The sequence below is a fragment of the Herpailurus yagouaroundi genome, unplaced genomic scaffold (assembly GCF_014898765.1).
Source record: "Herpailurus yagouaroundi ecotype Mexico unplaced genomic scaffold, PumYag 139, whole genome shotgun sequence".
Lineage (NCBI taxonomy): Eukaryota > Metazoa > Chordata > Mammalia > Carnivora > Felidae > Herpailurus > Herpailurus yagouaroundi.
The window spans coordinates 78,047,697-78,067,893 of record NW_024412394.1 but is presented as its reverse complement, the minus strand read 5'-3'; the positions used below and the strand labels follow the sequence as shown (position 1 = coordinate 78,067,893).

General features: G+C 32.9%; 1 protein-coding gene across 4 annotated transcripts in view; it reads left to right on the top strand.

Annotated features, from left to right (window-relative positions):
• Positions 1-20,197, top strand: part of TBC1D32 (TBC1 domain family member 32) — a 205,549-nt gene that overhangs the window by 171,569 nt on the left and 13,783 nt on the right. For 3 of the 4 annotated variants that reach the window (XM_040474514.1, XM_040474512.1, XM_040474513.1), the window contains 4 exons: positions 3,441-3,510; positions 5,467-5,582; positions 6,335-6,489; positions 10,446-10,586. In XM_040474514.1, coding sequence (XP_040330448.1) covers positions 3,441-3,510; positions 5,467-5,582; positions 6,335-6,489; positions 10,446-10,586 — 482 coding nt within the window. The remainder of the gene's footprint in view (positions 1-3,440; positions 3,511-5,466; positions 5,583-6,334; positions 6,490-10,445; positions 10,587-20,197) is intronic. The other variant, XM_040474515.1, reaches the window with a different exon arrangement.

Genomic DNA, 20,197 nt, shown 5'->3' with positions numbered 1-20,197 from the left:
TTTGTTCATTATAAGTATAGCTACTGTCTGTCCCCATACATTGCAATTACAGTATCATCACCTGTATTTCTTACACTGTGGCTTTTATCCCCATGATTTATTCATTCCATAACTGGATGCTTATATCTCCCACTCCCCTTCACCCATTTTGCCTAACACTTCAACACCCTCTCTTCTGGCAAGCACCGTTTGTTTTCTGTATTTATAAGACTGATTCTGTTGTTTGTTCTTTTTTCTTTTTTCTTTTTTCTTTTTTTTTTTGATTCCACATATGAGTGAAATCATATGGTATTTGTTTTAGTCTGACTTATTTCACTTAGCATAATACCCTCTAGGTCCATCCATGTTGTCACCTGTGGCATGATCTCATCCTTTTTTATGGCTGTGTAATCTTTTCTGTGTGTGTGTGTGTGTGTGTGTGTGTGTGTGTGTGTGTACGTGCATGTGTATGTACGTATGTACAGATATACACCACATCTTCCTTACTCATACATCTGTTGATGGACACTTAGGTTGCTTCCATATTTTGCCTACTGTAAATAATGCTGCAATAAATGGAGGTACAGGTATCTTTTTGAATTAATGTTTTAATTTTCTTTGGGTAAATACCCAATAGTGGAATTATTGGATCATATGATATGTCTATTTTTAATTTTGCGGGGGGAGTCCTCTCTACTGTTTTCTGCCATAGCTACCAATTTATATTCCCACCAATAGTGTACAAAGGTTCCTTTTGTCCACATTTTTGCTGACACTTCTTTCTTGTCTTTTAGCTATTCTGATAGGCCTGAGGTGATAGCTCACCTTTCATATTTGTCCAAGAATGTTCAGAGCTCTTTATTCATGGAAATTAAAATCTGAAAAAAGAAGCACGTGTGTCCCAAAATAAAAATAAATTTCAGGATATACATTGAATAAACAAATTTCATCATTTTATAATGGAATACTACTTGTAATTAAAAAAAAACTTGGTAACATGCAACAGTATGGAATGAATCTCAAAACACTGTGTTAAGTGAAATAAAAACAAACATAAAAGGGTATATACTTGTGAATCCATTTATATGATGTTCTAAGTAGAGCTACACCAACAGTGAAAGGGATCAGAATAGTAGCTAGTTTAGGGAAGAAGGATATGCAGGAATTGGCTGGAAGGGAGCATGAGGAACTTCTAGGTGAGGGAAATTTTCTACATCTTAGAGGGATGTCGGTTATACAGCTTGTATGCATTTGTCAAAACTAATTAAACTATATACTTAATTATATTTCTTTGAATATAAGGTATACCTAAAGAAAATTTGATAGCTTACTAATAAAAAAATCAATCTTATAATCTCCCATTATGATAGTTGATTGGAGGTAGGTCTATTTCATGGTTCTAAAAATATATAAAACCAAAATATTTATTTTACTGAAACTTCTTGAATTTTATAAAGTCACCCAGTGTCACCAACACTACAGCACTAAAGTTTTATGTTATTTAAACTTGGGAAACTGAAATACAATTGCTAATAAAATATAGGATCACCAGGAGTTAGATTCAGGTACTGACACAGAAAGAACATCCTGGTCCCTGTCCAAATGAATTTAACCTGATTATATTGTAGGGGACATTAAAAATGATGCTTAAATTATGGCTGGTTTCTTTTTAAATGCCATTGATAATACTAAGAACTTAAAATTATGGTGAACATGATGAATGATGATTAATAGTTTTAAAAATTGACCATTTTGTGAGAGTGAGAATAATTTGTGACATATATGTTTTTGGCGTCAAGTAATGAAAACTCATTTTTTTTTTTTTTCTAAGAGAAGGAGGCAGAATTACTGGCTTCTACAAATGGGGCAGAGCTGTCGTTAGCAATCTGTATATCTAGAATGCACATCTATTAGTAAAGTTAGAGTTATAAATAGGGAGGAATTCTAAGATACATAAAAAGTAGCTTAACTGCTATCATTATAGGCAAAATATAACAATACTGCTAAGATTGTGTTCTGATCTAAATAAGAAAAACTCAGGTGTAGCTTGTCAAGAAATTAACAGAGCACATTGGTATTTTATCTTTTTTTTTTTTTTTTTTTTTTTTTTTAAAGAAAATTGCCACTCTACATAGGTGATAAACCACTCTGGTTTGGCTAGGACTATGAGGGCATGAGACTTTCAGTGCTAAAACCACTCTAGTCCTAGGCAAACTAGGAGATGCTTCTAGATGTACCTTACCTCTAAGAGTGTTAAAAGATGAATTATTGCTGGTCCAATGAGTAGATGTTTGATAACAGTGATGTTTAATTTGTTTCTCCTCCTTACGTCTGTAGATCTCAAGCCTAACCATATTTTAAGGTTCAGTTTAAATGCCGCTTCTTCCTAATCTCTCTCTCTGAATTCACATAACTCTCTATCTGTACCATTCTTGTTCCACTTAGTACTTTAAAACATTTTTATCAGAGTTACCTATATATGAATTTTATCTCTGACACTACGTGGGAAGTTCTTTTAGGGCATGATGTATGATTTATCTTGTAGCCCCCACAGCTTCTAGCATGGTAATGCAAGTTACTTTATCCAAAAGGGTGTATTAAAAGGAGTGAATGAGTCTACAAGTTAAGTAGATTATATTGATAGGATGAGATGCACCAGTGTGTAATGGGAGGAAAAAAAAAATCACCGATATGAGTATGAGAAACCCAGATTTTAGTTCTCTTTGCCACTTGATAACTATGTGATTTTGGACAGTTCCCTTAATATTGTGTGTCTGTCTGAATGCATGCTACAGTTTCTTCAGCCAAAAACTGAAAGTTTCCACTAGACCCCTTAGCGCTACCTAGTGATGCTTTTGAGCATTCACTGTTATCTTGGTAATCCAGTGTTCTCCAGAACTAATCCAAATTTTCAGTCTCTCCCGTAGTCCAGACCCCTTCACTTTTCGTAGACCACAACTCTTCCATCACAAAGAAAATGCACCTGCTGGAAGAACCTTGTTCACTCCACCCTCATATATTGTTATACATTATAAGTAGTAACTGATTATTCCTTCTTGACTTAAATCTTTAAGAGATAAACAGCCATACTTATACATATTTGTAATTCAAAATCTTATATATGCAGTGCTTGATTATAGTACAATATCCTAGATCATTTTTGGGTTAACACCTTTTGTGTTCTGAGATTCGAGTAAAAATAGGCTGCTTTAAAACTACAATTAGTTGTTTGTATTTAATATGCTTTTAAATGATTTTTATAGGAGAAAAGTTATTTGTAAAGTTTCTTATTAATTTCTTTGAAAATATAACTGACAGCTCTTAAAAGAACAAATTCATCAGTGTTTTCAAAATTCACATTAAAATATGTAAAAATATTACTTTCATCAATTTGCAATTAAACTGTGATTATTATGCAGACTTTTATACATTTTTATAACCCAGTTTTCTTTTGTGTTTAGCTACTGATGCAAATGTGAAGAACGAAAGACTTTCATCTGTGCAGCAGCTTGGCATTAAAATGACTGTCAGGTATATTACAGGGAAATATCTCCCTTGCTCATTTCTAGAATTTGTTTTATCTACCTGATATGTGCTTAATAGTATTTAACAACCAACTATTTTGTGTACTTTAAATGCAGAGTCTATCATTCAGAAAATAATAACTTTGTTTTGAGGATATTGGCATATGATTAAGTTACCTCTGCCAGTACATCATTTATGGTTCATTATCACTTCAGAGGCTAATTACAGTATATTTAAGCCTCTATGACTCCTGGCTTTTACCAAAAAAAAAAAAAAAGAGTATTGTAAAAATCAGCACTTTGGTAGCGCAATCATGCCATTTTCTAAAATATGGTAGTTTTTTTTTTTTTTTTTTTAAGTTTGAGAGAGAGAGAGAGAGAGAGAGAGAGAGAGAGAAACAGTGTGAGTGGGGGAGGGGCAGAGAAAGGAAGAGACAAAATTCCAAGCAGACTTTGTGCTGCCAGTGCAGAGCCCAACGTGGGGCTTGAACTCACGAAAACAGTGAGACCATGACCTGAGCCAAAACTAAGAGTCAGACACTTAACTGACTGAGCCACCCAGGTGCCCCTAAAATATGGTAGATTTTAATTGTTAAACTATGGTGATGAGTACAAAAGTACCTTAAGGATAGACACAGAAGTTAAAAATGAATAAGCCAATTATAGTAGTTTGAATTTTTAGTACTCAAATTGTAATTTTCAAAAGAAACTAAATGGCAGACTGGGAATTAAGGACTAAGTCTTCTCTCTTGCTTATTAAATGGAGATCTTGACAGTTCCCTCCTACTTCAGTGGGTAATCTTTAGAATCAAGTATAAAAAGGATGCATGTGGAAGCTTTTAAAAAGAATGTTTTCATAAATACGTAACATAATGAAATTATAATGAAATGTATTAAAGTAATTTTAGCTCATCCATCTGTATCACATAAAGCATATAATTCATTGTTTTGTGGCCCTCTATCTGCTTTTTATTTTGTAATGTCAAGTTTCTATTCTGAAATGGAATCTATAGATAATATAAGCAGGCTAGTCATACATATATATATATTTTTAATTCAGTACAATGTCTTATTGGTAAGAAGTGAATGGAAAATACTTTGTAATGAAATGTTTGTACACACCTGCAGTATATGACATAGCTGTCAACCAAATAGTCATTGTAACTTTGGCAGCTGTAAATAGAGACTGACAGTATTTTGGTGCTTCAAATACCTCTAGTAGAGTTTTGCCACTGGCAAAGTAACTTTCCAGAATGGTGAACAAGTTTTAGGCTTGAAATGAAAGTACTTCCTTTCTCTGATGTGCACATGGTTGCATTCGGTTTATAACAAAAAATATAGAAAAAAACATCTTATGATTTTATATAATACAGAATTGGTTTCAGATAATTACAAATAGCTTCTTCATCCATGCAAGTAACAGCCAGGCCATTTCAAGTTGTTGTGCAGGACTGCCCCATGTCTAACCTCCTGGCCACCACTCACCAAGTACCAGTAGTGCCCCCATTCACTATGCAATCAGAAACACCCCCGTGAATTTCCAAAGTGGCCCCAGGACAAAGTACCCTCCCCTCAGAACCACTGGACTAGACGAAATCTAAAATTGCTTCCAGTGTTAACATTCTGTCAGTCTAAGCTGTCAACATTACATGTTCTAGATTAAGTTCAGGAAAAAAATGCTTGCATTCTTTTCATCTAAGTATTTACATTCTGTTCTGTCAGTACTGTTTTATTTTCCTTTAAAATGTCAGCATTTACCAGATATAATAATCTAATTCAAATATCATTATCTAATCCAAAAATAATTATCAGGAACATACACTGAGTGTTAAGCTTTACTAAGTTCTGTATAGCATACTTATGCTATCAAGAAGAGGACTGCTCTTGATAGGTTTTAAAAAGTGAATTTACAATGCAGACCTGACATTTTTCAGTTTTTATGTTTTGTGGGTTTTTAATATAGGTATGGCAAGTTCCTCAACCTGTTGAAAGACAGTGCAGAAAATGATCTTACGTTGGTTTTAAAGCACTGTGAGAGATTCCTGAAACAGCAGCAAGTACCCATAAAATCTTCTCTTCGTATCCTTTTTTGACTGGATTCACAGTAGTTGAACTTTCTTTATGTATTTTTCATAATTCTTTGATAGGGGACCTTAACACATTTATAGTAAAATAATATTTTAACCTATATTACTGATTTGTTATCATGTACCTTTATACTATTCTGTATTTTAAATATGCATTTTATTAGATTGGGTATTAACTACTAAATTCAGTCTTCTTCATTGAATCTTAAACTGAGTAAAGTTATTAGGCTGTATTTTCAGATACATACAAGAAAGTTTTAAAAATAGGTTTAGTGTATCTAGAAAAGCATATTCCAGACTTAGTAAATCTAGAATAGTAATGGAACATACATTCATTTTGCTTGAATTGGTTATTTTTCAAAAATAGGTTTGACTTGAAGGGAGAAAAAAAGTGTACAAACCATTTGCATTACTGAATTCTAAATATTTGTGGGTTTTTTATACTTGATTATGCTAGTAATTTAGCAGATAACCTAAACCAGAGAAAGAAAGGGTACTGTTTAATGATTTGAACAAATGTTGCCACAGGGCAGATAGTTTTTTCTCCATTTGCTAGTGCCATTGGCCTCCACTGAACATGTAAGTAAACAGTACATTAGCTTGTAAATTGGTTGAAGATAAAATGAGGGCTAAGTATCAATACCTCTTTCCTGACAGGGATCCTGGAAATGAATATTAATGGAGTTCTCATATTTCATCTTTTAAGATAAAATATTGTAAAAGTTCCTTAATTGTGCTTTTCAGTCTGCCTGCAGGGGAGTTATGCTGGCCATGACTGGTTTGTATCTTCTTTGTTCATGATAATGTGCGGGGACAAAGAGAAAACATTCAGATTTCTTCAGCAGTTCTCCAGGCTTCTGACCTCTGCTTTCCTTTGGTTGCCAAGACTACATATTTCTGTAAGACTTTTTAGTCTATTTTGAAAGGAGTGTGTGAAATTTTAAAGCAAATCCCATTTAAATTCGTTGGGATCTTGTTTGTAGAGAGCTCTGTAATAATTTATGTTCGTTTTCTACCCGAATGCTTTTTGACTGATTCTCTTTGAAGCTACAGATTTGACATTTTCTCAAATACTTGATGTCTTACCTAATGGTAACTGCATGAAAGATTAGTGATACTAGATGGATGATTAAATTTTAAACTTATGATTTAGTAAATTATAAAAAATATATATGTAATAAGAACTATTGAATGGATTTTTTACTATTGCTTTGTTAGAAAGAATCAGTTAAATTATGGTGTAAGAAAATAAGTCAAACTTATCAGTGTATTCCATCAAGAGGAAAAAACTATACATTTTGTAAATCTGTGATGAGTTTTGATTGAGGGTATTATAGTGTATTTTAAAGGATTTTACTAGCTTCATGAGATCTTGGAGTTTAGAGGTAAGAGTGTTCCTAAATTTACCAATATTTCTGTATTTTATTTTACTTACTGCCATTAAGATCTCCAACTTGAGGAAACTATCTACTATATAAGATAGGCTAATACTTCACAACCGTTTTTATGACATAGAGCATGTGGACAATGCAATCACATGGCACCCAGGGATAAGTTAAGGGAGCTGCAAAGTATGTGGAGTTAAATAAAAGCACATATTATGTGTTTTTACAGTATATATTTGTGATAAGGAAAATAAAAGCAAAACATCAAGGAGGAATACATTATAAATATTGAAATTTAAAAATTTTATGCTTGAAATAGCTATATGAAATTCCTGAATAAGAATGTTTAGCTCTAGTTTTTCAGCATAATGAGAAGTTTGCTTACATGAGTAGGCTGAAGCAAATGGCAAAAGAGTATGTACTGGTTTTTCTCTATGAAACTATTTTCCTTCTGTTAACCAGAATTTGAGTTTTAAAAATCTTAGATATTCCACAAGCACCCCAATGTTTATGGCAGCATTATCAACAATAGCCAAATTATGAAAAGAGCCCAAATGTCTATTGACTGATGGAAGATGTGGTTCTATCTACCTGTCTGTCTGTCTGTCTGTCTGTCTATCTATCTATCTATCTATCTGTCTATCTACCTATAATGGCATATTACTCAGCCATCTAAAAGAATAACATCTTGCCATTTGCAACAATGTGGATGGACCCAAAATGTATTATGCTAAGCTAAATAAGTCAATCAGATAAAAATAATCACCATATGATTTCACTCATATGTGGAATTTAAGAAAAAAACATAGGGGAGGGGGAAAAAGGAGGGAAGTAAAGTATAAGAGACTTCTAAGTCTAGAGAACAAACTGAGGGCTGATGGAGGGAGGTGGGGGGGGAGGGGCTAAATGGGTGATGGGTATTAAGGAGGGTACTTGTGATGAGCGCTGGGTGTTGTATGTAAGTGATGAATCACTAAATTCTATTCCTGAAACCAATATTACACTATATGTTAGCTAAATAGAATTTAAATAAAAACTTTAAAAAAATTCCACTCTTACATTTACAAATGAGAAATCTTTTGATAATGAGTATGGAATTTGAATCTAATCATACATTTTCATGTCAAATATTTGAAAATGATTCCTGCATTCCCCTAGTCTTAATTATTCTAGTTTAGTGTTTATTTTTTTTATTTTTTTATTTTTTTTCAACGTTTATTTATTTTTGGGACAGAGAGAGACAGAGCATGAACGGGGGAGGGGCAGAGAGAGAGGGAGACACAGAATCGGAAACAGGCTCCAGGCTCTGAGCCATCAGCCCAGAGCCCGACGCGGGGCTCGAACTCACGGACCGCGAGATGGTGACCTGGCTGAAGTCGGACGCTTAACCGACTGCGCCACCCAGGCACCCCATCTAGTTTAGTGTTTAGATCGTGACACTGTTAAATATCACCAGTCAACTTTTTTAAATCATAATTTTATAAAGTTGCATTTTTGTTTTGAGTCTATAAAGTATTTTGTAACACATTATTTTTAACATAACAGTGATATTGTGCTCTAATAGCATTTATTTCCATAAAACTGAAATCAGGCAGGACTCTAAAACATACCAACTCCAGATACATTGTTTTCAATGCAACATAGGAAAGATACTATAGGGGCGCCTAGGTGCCTCAGTTGGTTAAGCATCCGACTTCATCCGACTTCGGCTCCAGTCATGATCTCATGGTTCATGAGTTCCAGCCCCACTTCAGGCTCTGTGCTGACAGCTCAGAGATGCTGGAGATTCTGTGACTCCCTCTCTCTCTGCCCCTCCCCTGCTCTCTCAAAATAAACAAATTAAAATTTTTAAAAAAAAGATACTGTATAAGAATGATATTTATGCATACATTTCTTACACCACTATTATGCATATATTCAGAAAATGATTACCTATGCTTGCATTGAAAATTACATGTGTAAGTTGATATTTTGCTATTTATTAGATTCATTAATTCTACTGTACAAATAGTCATTAATAAAACACATATATTTCATAAAAGAAGGTAAGTTAAAGGATACTAATTCTCAGTTTATATTATTTTTAACTATTCAAAAGAGATAATTTCTTTACTAGACATTCATCTGAGATGTCCACTTAATATGCTATAATATGTCTCCAGTAATCAGTATATAAAATTAATGTTTTCTTGTGTACTGTGAGGTATCTCTAAGAACCTCTCATATTTCTACATATGTATTCCTATAAATATATATTTATGCAATGTGAAATGGTAAATTGTAATTTATGCTGATGACACTGATAAACCACCTCACTGGTATCAGAAATGTATAACTCAAACCTAAATCCTTAAAAGCACTTTAGCAATAAAGTTTGAAAGAAACCCTTATCTTAACTTGTATGTAATTGTTATACGTAAGTTTCATTTGTTTTAATTTAAAAGGATTTTCTCTTATTACAGTTACCCAGTAAAGCTAAGAACATAAAAATGCCTTTCAGGAAGTTTCTTAATTATGTATTCTTCAGAACTAATTAGAATATAAATTTTTAGTATAAGTTTATAGCATATACTTGGTAGTCTAACAGTTTTTCTTGACACAAAATGATATCTCCAAGTTTATTCTTTGTTTAAAAAATGCTGTGGTTAGATACTGAACTTGTGATAACAATCATTGAAATATTATAGAGCATTCATGATGGCATAAATTTTACTTAAGAGACAAATTAAAAAAATAACTAACTTCATGAAGAAATAGCCAAAAATGCAAGTTTGTAAATGTGTGTGTGTATATCCACACATATATAAATGGACATATAAGTAAATGTAAAATATAAAATATATAAATTATGTAATATGTAATTATTATAGAAATTTTTATATACATACATATAAGGTAGTTGGCCCAAAAACTTTGATGGTAATGCATTATGCCTTGTTCTGTTTTAGACATAAATTTCTTACAGAATTCCCAATTTCAGTTATTAGTAACTCAAGCTCAGATTTGGGTTATATAGCATTATCTTAGAAAAAGGAGGCTATGCAAATATTCCTAAGAGCTGACAAACTAAAATTTTTTAATGTTATAGAATTACTGGCCAAAGCCAAGGGTAGCAAGCATATTAAAATACATTCACTCTTAAAATATAAAGCGTTATTACTCGTGTACTCATACATTTATTCTTTCATGCAACATTCATCCCCTTCATTCCACAAGGCATTGAATTACAGTATTAACTTCATTGCTTTGTCTTGGAAAGTATATCACTTGCCGTTATTGAGATTTATTCTTTCTACAGTGTTTAACATTCTGACTTTTTAACTTGCATAATTATAATCTTTGCAGTAACTACTTGTGCCACCATAGTAATTTTGAAGTAGCCACTCAAAGCAAGAGATTTAAGTAAGTTGGTTATAGTATTTTAAATTAGTCACATATTCATTAATTCTCAATGTCTCTTTTTTATGCAGAGGTACCTACCTGCTGACACTATAGAATCTGGCATCCATCCGATATACTTTTGCAGCACTCATTATATTGAAATGCTCCTGAAGGTGGAGGTGCCACTTGTGTTTTCAGCTTTTCACATGTCTGGTTTTGCACCATCCCAGGTAATCCATAGGAATGAATGTTTCTTCAAATCCCAGATCTCAGGGTCTTAAAAGAAAATTAAATTCTCACCAAATATAGGAAATACATTTAAATTAATAAGATCACTTTTGTAAGTATTCATACCTTTATGTTTAAATATCTACACTGACTTTTTCCCCCTAGGTCTGTTATAATACATAGTTTTCTTTATAGTAGATCCCTAGCATTCAGATTTTGAATAGCTATTCAAGGACATAGACATTCTGGAAGTCTATGACATGTAGGCTTTTAAATGTAGATAATATCTACTTCATAAGGCTAATCTAAGGATTAAGTAAGGTAACTAAGGGTAAGAATTCTTAACACTGGGTGTCTGCTATTAGAGATACTGTATCTTCTTTAAATTTTTTTTAAATTTTATTTGAATCCAAAAAAGTTAACATATAGTGTAGTAATGGTTTCAAGAATAGAATTTAGTGACTCCTCACTTACATATAACACATAGTGCTCATCCCAACAAGTGCCCATCTTAATGCCCATCACTCCACCCAGCACCCTGCCAGCAACCCTCATTTCTCTGTATTTAAGAGTCTCATATGTTTTGTCTCCATCTCTATTTTTACCTTATTTTTGCTTCCCTTCCCCTGTGTTCATCTGTTTTGTTTCTTAAATTCCACATATGAGTGAAATCATATGATATTTATCTTTCTCTGACTTATTTCACTTAGCCTAATACATTCTAGTTCCATCCATTTTGTTGCAAATGGCAAGATTCATTCTTTTTAATTGCTGGGTAATATTCCATTGCACATATATACCACATCTTCTTTATTCATTCATCAATCAGTTGCTATTTGGGGCCTTTCCATAATTTGGCTATTGTTGACAGTGTTGCTATAAACAGTGGGATGCATGTGCCTTTTTGAATCGGCATTTTTATATCCTTTGGATAAATTCTTAGTAGTGCAATTGCTGGGTTACAGGGTAGTACAATTTTTTAATTTTTTGAGGAACCTCCATACTGTTTTCCAGAGTGGCTGCATCAGTTTGCATTCACACCAGCAGTGCAAAAGTGTTCCCCTTTCTCCACATCCTTGCCAACATCTTGTTTCATGAGTTGTTCATTTTAGTCATTCTGACAGGTGTGAGGTGATACCTCATTGTGGTTTTGATTTGTATTTCCCTGATGATGAGTGATGTTGAGCACCTATTCATGTGTCTGTTAGCCATCTGGATGTCTTCTTTAGGAAAAGTGTCTGTTCATGTCTTTTGCCCATTTCTTCACTCCTGCTCATTTGTTTCTTAGGTGCTGAGTTTGACAAGTTCTTTATAGATTTTGGATGACAACCCTTTATCTGATATGTCATTTGCAAGAGATACTGGATCTTAACAAAAAGCACAGCTTTCTGTTTCTGCTCTTGGGAGCTGGGAAGATTTAATGATTTTTCTAGGGCCTAGAATTGTGCTTGTGGTCACACACAGTAGTCACAGATATCTCCCTCCTGTGCATAGGCAGTCCCTCCTTGGTGGAGGGGTGGATTGTTTCTTTACTGTTCTAATCAGGCTAAAACTTAACGTTTTAGAGCTTAAACCTTTTTCACTTTTAGAATTACATCTTTAGGTGAGAGTTCCAGAAGGTAGAAATACTTAACTATAAGGTGTGAACACATTTAAGACTCTTGACACATGCTATCAATTTGCTTTGATTTTACTCTTCTAACACAAATGAAGAAAGTATCTGTTCTTCAGGTCTGGGTATTTGGCTTTTTCAAAACCAATAGAGAATAGGTGACATTCTCTTTTTAAAATTTTGTGGGTTTTTTGAACATTAGCAAGATTGACTATAATTCCATAGCTTTGTTAATCGTTGAATCTTCTTAATTGCCCACCTGTCTTAGCATGTTTCTTATTGATTTGTATATTCTTAAAAAGTAACTCCACTATCCACATCTCTTCAATTCATGTTATGTATTTTATTTACTATTGTAATTTATTACTTATTTACTATTAGTGTTTTTGTTTATTTACTATTATATTATTTATTACATTTTACTTACTCCTACCTTATATTGTGTCTTAATACTTGGTAAGAATAAACCTATAATACTCCCTAACTCCCCCCTAAAAAAGCTGATTTAACTATTTCTGTTTATTCCTTTATGTGCCCTCTAAAGTGACTTTTCCTAGTTTGAATTGAGCTTTTGGATCTGGATAAAATTTAGATAGCTATTATGTTCACTTTTCTCAAAGTAATTTATAGTTTATGTCCTTACTTACTCATACTATTATGAGTATGTACTCATACTACTTACTCATACTTACTTACTCATACTTCCTATCTAGAAACATAGTAAATTTTTCCATTTATTTTCTTTGTATTATATTTTACTGAAGCTGCATATATTTTTTCCATATAGGTATAGTATATTTCATATTACAGACATTTCTAATTAGAGTAGCTTGAAATCTTTTTTTAATTTTATTTTGTGATTACTGTTAATAATTAGGAAAGACATTAAATTTTCTATAATTGTTAGGTTGTACATTTTTTTCTAGATTTGTGTTAATTTTTTATTTCTGCTTCATTTTAAATTAAATTCTATAATTTTCCCAGAAAATTCTATATAGTTGCTTCCTTGTTTTAGACTTTAACAATTATTAGGAAAACCTCCAGTATTTCACCATTAAGAGAATTATTTCCTGTCATACTATGGAAGAATCCTTCTACTTTATGTAAAATATTGAATTTTATTTCTTTTATTCAAATAAAAATGTTCCTTTAGGGTTCCTATAGGGTTAAGATTATCTTGATCTTGGGGTTTATGTGACCTGTTGGTAGATTTCTTAATAGTAGACCCTTCTTGAATTCCCTTGGATTTGTCTTGGCAATCTTTTCTTCCTAATTAGACAGTATAGTTCTCGGCAATATGCCTTTATACTTATTTTGAAGAGCCTTTATGTCATGTAATTACATTTACTTGTATGTGGTTACTATGCCTCTTGAGTTTTCAATTTTCTGAAGTTAATAGGTCTAAATATAATGAGGAATTACATGTAGTGGAAAGGAATATTCTTTCTTGGCCATGGTGCTCTTACCCAGCATGTACATAAAACACTTTTCAGAAATGTAAATCCTAAAATGTTTAATTCTGGTTGAAAGTAGATACTTAAATATTTACTATAAGCTCAGTAATCTATTCTTTCTACTCTTCTAAAAATCCAAGCTAGGGAACAAAATGTTCCTGAGAAGTCTTTTGCCATTCTAGTCTTGATTAATATACTGTATATTGTCTAATACCTCCATTCATTTATTAGTTCCTAACATACATCCTCTAATTTTAAAATGTATTGCCACAAACAGTGGGAAAAACGTGCAATACCTTAGGCCTCACCGTATCAATTTGACACCTTTTTATCATTTTGGTGTTTCTTTATCGATTTAAAATTGCATAAATATAGCAGATTTATCTAATAAAAATTTCTAAGCAGTAATGTTATGTTTCTTAAGTTATCTAATGTAAAATTCCTTTTTAATGACTCCCTATGTGAGCAAATCATTTTGTGCCTTAAGTATGTATCATTGCTTTGTTGATATAATTTGCCATTTTATTGCTAATTATAAAATATGAAACAACTTTTAAGTAATGAATAGGTATAGGTGCTTAAGTAATCGTTTGGATATAGATTTTGTATTGCAAAGCTTATTCATTTTGATGTAATTAGGAGCAGTGCTTTTTGAAGTTGTGTATTTACAGACACTAAGGGATTGGTTGATTAATGAAGGATTTGTGAGCAGGTTGCTAAATAAAATACACATATCTCTAGAGTAAAAATACACGTTCGACTAGAATACAAAAAAAATAAAGTAGTTAGAAATATATGTTGATTAGAGTTTAAGAGTAACTGAGATTGGAAAATAGAAATTCAAATATATAGTCTTCCTTTTTAAATGAACAGAAAATCATGTTTTGATTAGCGTTTTGAACAATTTTATCCTTTGGTAAAACACTTTTCATTATTGGACCTTATTTAACTTTCCTAGCTTAAGAAGTACCACACATCTTTAGTGATTTATCTCTTATAATTTCGTGGCATCCTTATTCTGCATAGCATTATTATATTGTACTGTGTCAGCAAGTAGGCTAACATGGATAATCCTCTGAATATACTCTAGAAAAACATTTTGGTTGTTCTCATTTACTGTTTTTTTCTTCTCCTCTCATCTTGAAGACTGGATTAAAGAAAACTATTCTAACATTTCATACTTTGTGACATAGTGTTTTTTGAAAACGAAAATTACACAAATGCAAATCAGAATGTTTCTTGTTAATAGTCATATTCATAAATATATATATCCCCAGACTCTCTCTCCTCATGTTGCCAAGGTTGCCACGTGAAATAGTACCTTCTTTCTCCCTGTGCCACATCTTAATATGTCAAGGACTTATCCTTTATGTCTGTCCAAGTGGAAACTTTTTTTGCTGAACTATCAGTAGATATGAATTTGTGTACTATTTCTATGCTTCTAGTAGAAATCTATGTCTTGCCTTGTGGAATAGTTCTTTATGTCCTTTACCTCTTTAATAGTTGAAGTTCCTTAAAGGCATGTGTACCTGACTTACCTTCCAGTTCTTTGAGTGTCTGACACAGTATCTCGCTTACAAGTACAACAAAAATAGTATGTGTTATAACAACTCTTTGCAGTGTAAAAGGTGTATTTCCAGATCTCATCTCATTTAAAATTTGACTGCTTCATGTGATGGAGAAATTCAGGATCAATGAAGTCAATGAATTGATTTAGTGAGGTTACCATGATAGCAAAGACTTCACTTGGAACCACATCTTTTGATTTTGAAATTAGTTTTGTTTCTTATTTTGCTAATATTCTTTCTCTGGTGTGGGCAAATAAAATGAGTCCAGAAGAGTTGTTAAAAATATTGTCTTTGAATCATAAAACTTGGTCATTCAGTTCATACCTATTCTGGCTTAATCAGGTATCCACAAATAATTGCTCTAGCCAAACTTTTTTTTTTTTTAATTCTTATGGAATGTTTTGAAGATTGTTTTTCAAATCTAGATACAAGTGAGAATAATATACCTCGGATAAAATAATTATGTTTATCTAATGTCCTTTAGCAGCTTAAGTATGGTTGAAGAGCAAAATTTCCTAGGAAGGCTGTGATACATTTTGATGTGTATTGTACTTTCCTCGAAGCCTAAAACACATTTAAATGTTTTACAGTATAATTAGGTTTAAGGAACATTGGTCTATAATAAAAAACAAACCTAATTAGTTTGTTTCCTTTTCTTTGTACACCATTTCATGAACTACTAATACTTTTCGGTGAATTTAAGAACTCAGTTGCTTAGATTTGAAAATACAGTATATGTTTGTACTTATAAGACGGAATTTGGCAGTATCTAGCAAAATCACATATGTATGTATTTTCCCTTTAACCCAACAATCTCATTTATAGAAATCTGTCCCAGAGATATTCTGACAAAAATTTGAAAATACATACAGGTGTTTGTTACAGCACTGATTATAGTATCAGAAGACTAGAAACAATGCAGATACAGAGGCTTGGTTGAAAAATTATGGCTTATCCATGGTGGAATACCATGCCATTGTAAAAATGAGAAATCCTTCTGTATATTGTGGTGGAATGATATACAGGATCCTTTGGTTAAGTGATAAGAAGGTGAAGAAAAAGTGTTTAGTATGTTACCATTTAGGTAAGAAAGAGTGGGATACAAATGCATGTGCTTATATTAAAAACATGAAAGAATGTACCTTTTTTTAATGATTGCTTATAGGGATAGAGAAGGAATGAGATCAATAAATGAATAAACCTTTTGTATTTTTGCCTTAGAATCACTTAAATATTTTATATATTTATTTATATATATATATATATATTTATATATAAATATAAATAAATATATATATTTATTTATATTTATATATTTATATATATATAAATGTATATAACCAACAAAATAAACATATTCTGTCCCTGAGAATATAAAGTCAAACTGAATAAAATGAACCCACCAGAACCCATTTGATGGTATAAACTCATGAGAATCACTTTAAATACAATAATTTGACTGTATGTGTCAAGTGATATGTTGTCTAAAGGCAAAGAACAGTAGTAATACTGTTTGAAGTAATCATATTGCTCATGGTAGTGCTGGTATTCTATGATTATTTTTGTCTTGTGTGATAAAAACAAAAATGGGTGGCATTGGTAACTGAGATTTTCTGTGTGTTTTGAAGCAAACACAGATATAATATGTAGCAACTTATGTGTTTTCTCTTAGAAAGTTTAAAGAAGGGGAACCTACATGTAGGGGGAGATGGACAAAAGAGACATCAATCACTAAAAATTTTGAAGCTGTGATGGTTCTGGTTCATGTATTGCTTTTTTTATTTTATGTATATTTGGAAAATTCCACACTAAAAATGTCTTAGGAATTTATCATTCTGCTTGGACACACTCTTTCCTTTATCCTTTTAGAATTCTAGTTCATCAGCTGATTTGCAAACCTTTTCATCCTATAAAGATAGAGAAGTTATTAGCTTAAGGACTGAATACTGTGACTCATTGCTCACTCTTCTAGAGGAATACTATTTTAGCATTGTATTACAGTTTAATAATTCTGAATCATCTTGTACACAGAATAGCAAATATAATTTCTGCCAAATGAAGAGGGACATATATTGAAAAAGAGTACATCTCCCCTTTGAGTGTAAGCTCCATGAGAACAGGGAGTAAATGTCTCTTTTTCGGTTAAAAATTATAATGCTTATTTGTATATTAGGTACTTGATAAATATTAAATGAATAATAAACATCTGTACCTTTGTTATAGAATCACATTTAAATAGCACTTTATATACTTTCAAAGTGTTTTCAGTTATAATCTTTTTCCCTCTTCTAAATTTCCCATGTGTAGAAAAAGATAGGCATTATCTCTGTTTAATGGAAGAAAAGTAGACAATGTACGGAAAACAATAGTTAAATGTATGTAAATACCAGAAAATTGAACTGCATTAATAACTATGTATGATAACTAATTGCAGATTCTGGGGTGACTTTCTTTTAACTAATAAGGAAGAGTATCTCCCTATATATATTTTAACTTCAGATATATTTGAACCATATAGAGTTGTGAGGTTTTAAGATCAAAATGAGTTGAGGATCAGCAGTTTCACACCGTCCATCCAGTAGAACACTTAGGCTACTGAGAAAGGACGGACAAATACCCCTGGCTGCAGGGTTCATTTGTACTAGTTTCGACTCTTTGTTTCTCCTTAACTCATCTGGAGATTCATTTTTATTAACACAGCATGGCCAAAAGTTTCTTGGCATTAATAGCTATAGCATAGAACAGAGACAGAACCCTGGCAGCAGGACACTAAGGGAATTAAAAGTATTACTTCTAGTCAAAGAACCACTGACTGCTTCAACCTGTCTAGTTAAGTAAGAGTAGGAGATATTTTCTCCCCAGTTCAGTAGAGCCATACTACGTGGGCAATGGAAGTTTGGTAATGAACTCTGCATGCCAAGCTACCCTCCAGGTCAAGATCTGAGGGGAAAATCCTATCAGTGATAAGACTAAAGTTGAGACAAAAGGAAATTAAATATATTCTGCCAGTTCATAAATATCGAATATTCATACACAAAATTCAATATTGAGTTATTCATAGGCTCTGTGAATAGATTTTGGAGCATAATAGAAGAAGCACATAATATTTATAACGCAAAATCTTATACCTGAGAATGGAATTACAATTAAAAAACAGAAAAAATACTTGGGGATCTAGGGGCACCTGGGTGGCTCAGTTAGTTGGGTGTCCGACTTCAGCTCAGGTCATGTCTCATGGTTTGTGAGTTCAAGCCCCACGTCGGGCTCTATGCTGACAGCTCAGAGCCTGGAACCTGCTTCGGATTCTGTGTCTCCTTCTCTCTCTGCCCCTCCCCTGCTCGTGTGCTCGCTTGCTCTCTCTGTCTCTCTCTCCCTCTCTCAAAAATGAATAAACATTAAAAAAAAAAAAGAAAAAATGCTTGGGGATCTATAGTCAGTATTATCAATAATAGGAAATATGAGTGGAAAATGAAATGAAAAGATATGCCCATAATATCTGAAATTAAGATGTCAATGGTTGACCTAAGGAAATAGGCATATGGAAATAAGGCATATGGAAAACAAAAATTCAATAATACCATCTGGTATGGTATTACCCAACCCTGAAATTCATAAGTTGAAATCTTTACCACCACTACCCTCAGAATGATGTATTTGGAGATAGGATTTTTAAAGGGGTAATTACATGAAAATTAGGTACATTAGGGTAGGCCCCAATCCAATTTGTCCACTGTCCTTTGAAGAGGAAATTTGGACACAGATACCCAGAGGGAAGACCATATGAAACCATAGAAGACCGCCATCTCCAACCCAAGGAGAGAGATGTAGCCCTGCCAACCCTTTGATCCTAGACTTCAGAACTGTGAGAAGAGACATTTCTGTTATTTAAGTCACCTGGTCTGTGACACTTTATATTACGGCAGCCTGAGCAGACTAATACACCATGTTAAAGGCACTTAAGGTAGAATCAACCACTGCTCGAAATTGTATCAGATCTAAAAATAAGTTTTAGAAACTATTCAAGAATATATTTTTAAAAGGACAAAACAGTAGAACAAAGGAAAATTTGTGTATCTTTGTTTTTTACATCTATGATAAATTGAGAGAAGCCATTATATTTGTTGCCATTCCCTGCTCCCCACCTCCAAAAAGAAAAGTAGGTTCAATAAAGGAAATTTTCCCTCAATGGTAATTCGTAGACCATAAATGAAAATTAAAATATTGGAAAGTATCTTAGTTTCCTAGGACTATAGTATTAAAATAGCATAAACTGGTGGCTTAAAACAACATAAATTTATTGACTCACAGTTTTGGAGGCCAGCAGTCCAGAATAAAAGTGTTAACAGGGTACCTGGGTGGCTCAGTCGGGGAATTAGTCTGACTCTCCTGATTTTGGCTCAGGTCATGATCTCAAGGTTCCCAAGATCAAGTCCCATGTCAGGCTCTATGCTGACAGCATGGGGTTTGTTTGGGATTCTCTCTGTTCCTCTCTCTTTCTCTCTCTCTCAAGGTAAATAAACTTGAAAGAAAAAAATTGTTAGCAAGACTGTGTGCCCTCTGAAGGCCCTAGGGAAAGAACTGTTTGATGCTTCTCTCCTAATTTCTGGTAACCTCAGATGGTTTTTGGCTTGTAAATGCATCACTCCAATCCTCTTGTCTTCGTAGGACATTCCCCATGTGTGCCTTTTCATCTTCCCTCTATGTCTATTTCTGTGTTCGAATTTTCCCTTTCTAACTGATACCAGTCATACTGGAATAGGGCTCACCCTAGTGACCTCATTTTATGTCAGTTACCTCTGTAAAAATCTGTTTCCAAATAATGTTTCCAAATCCAAGGATTTGGACATGCTTTTAGGGGAAAGACACAATTCCACCCATTGTTATTGTGTTTTTTTTAAACTTTTCTATTTTAAAGGGGTATTTTCTATTTTCTTCCACAATGGGCATGTATACATTTTGTAATCCAAATTATCTGAATG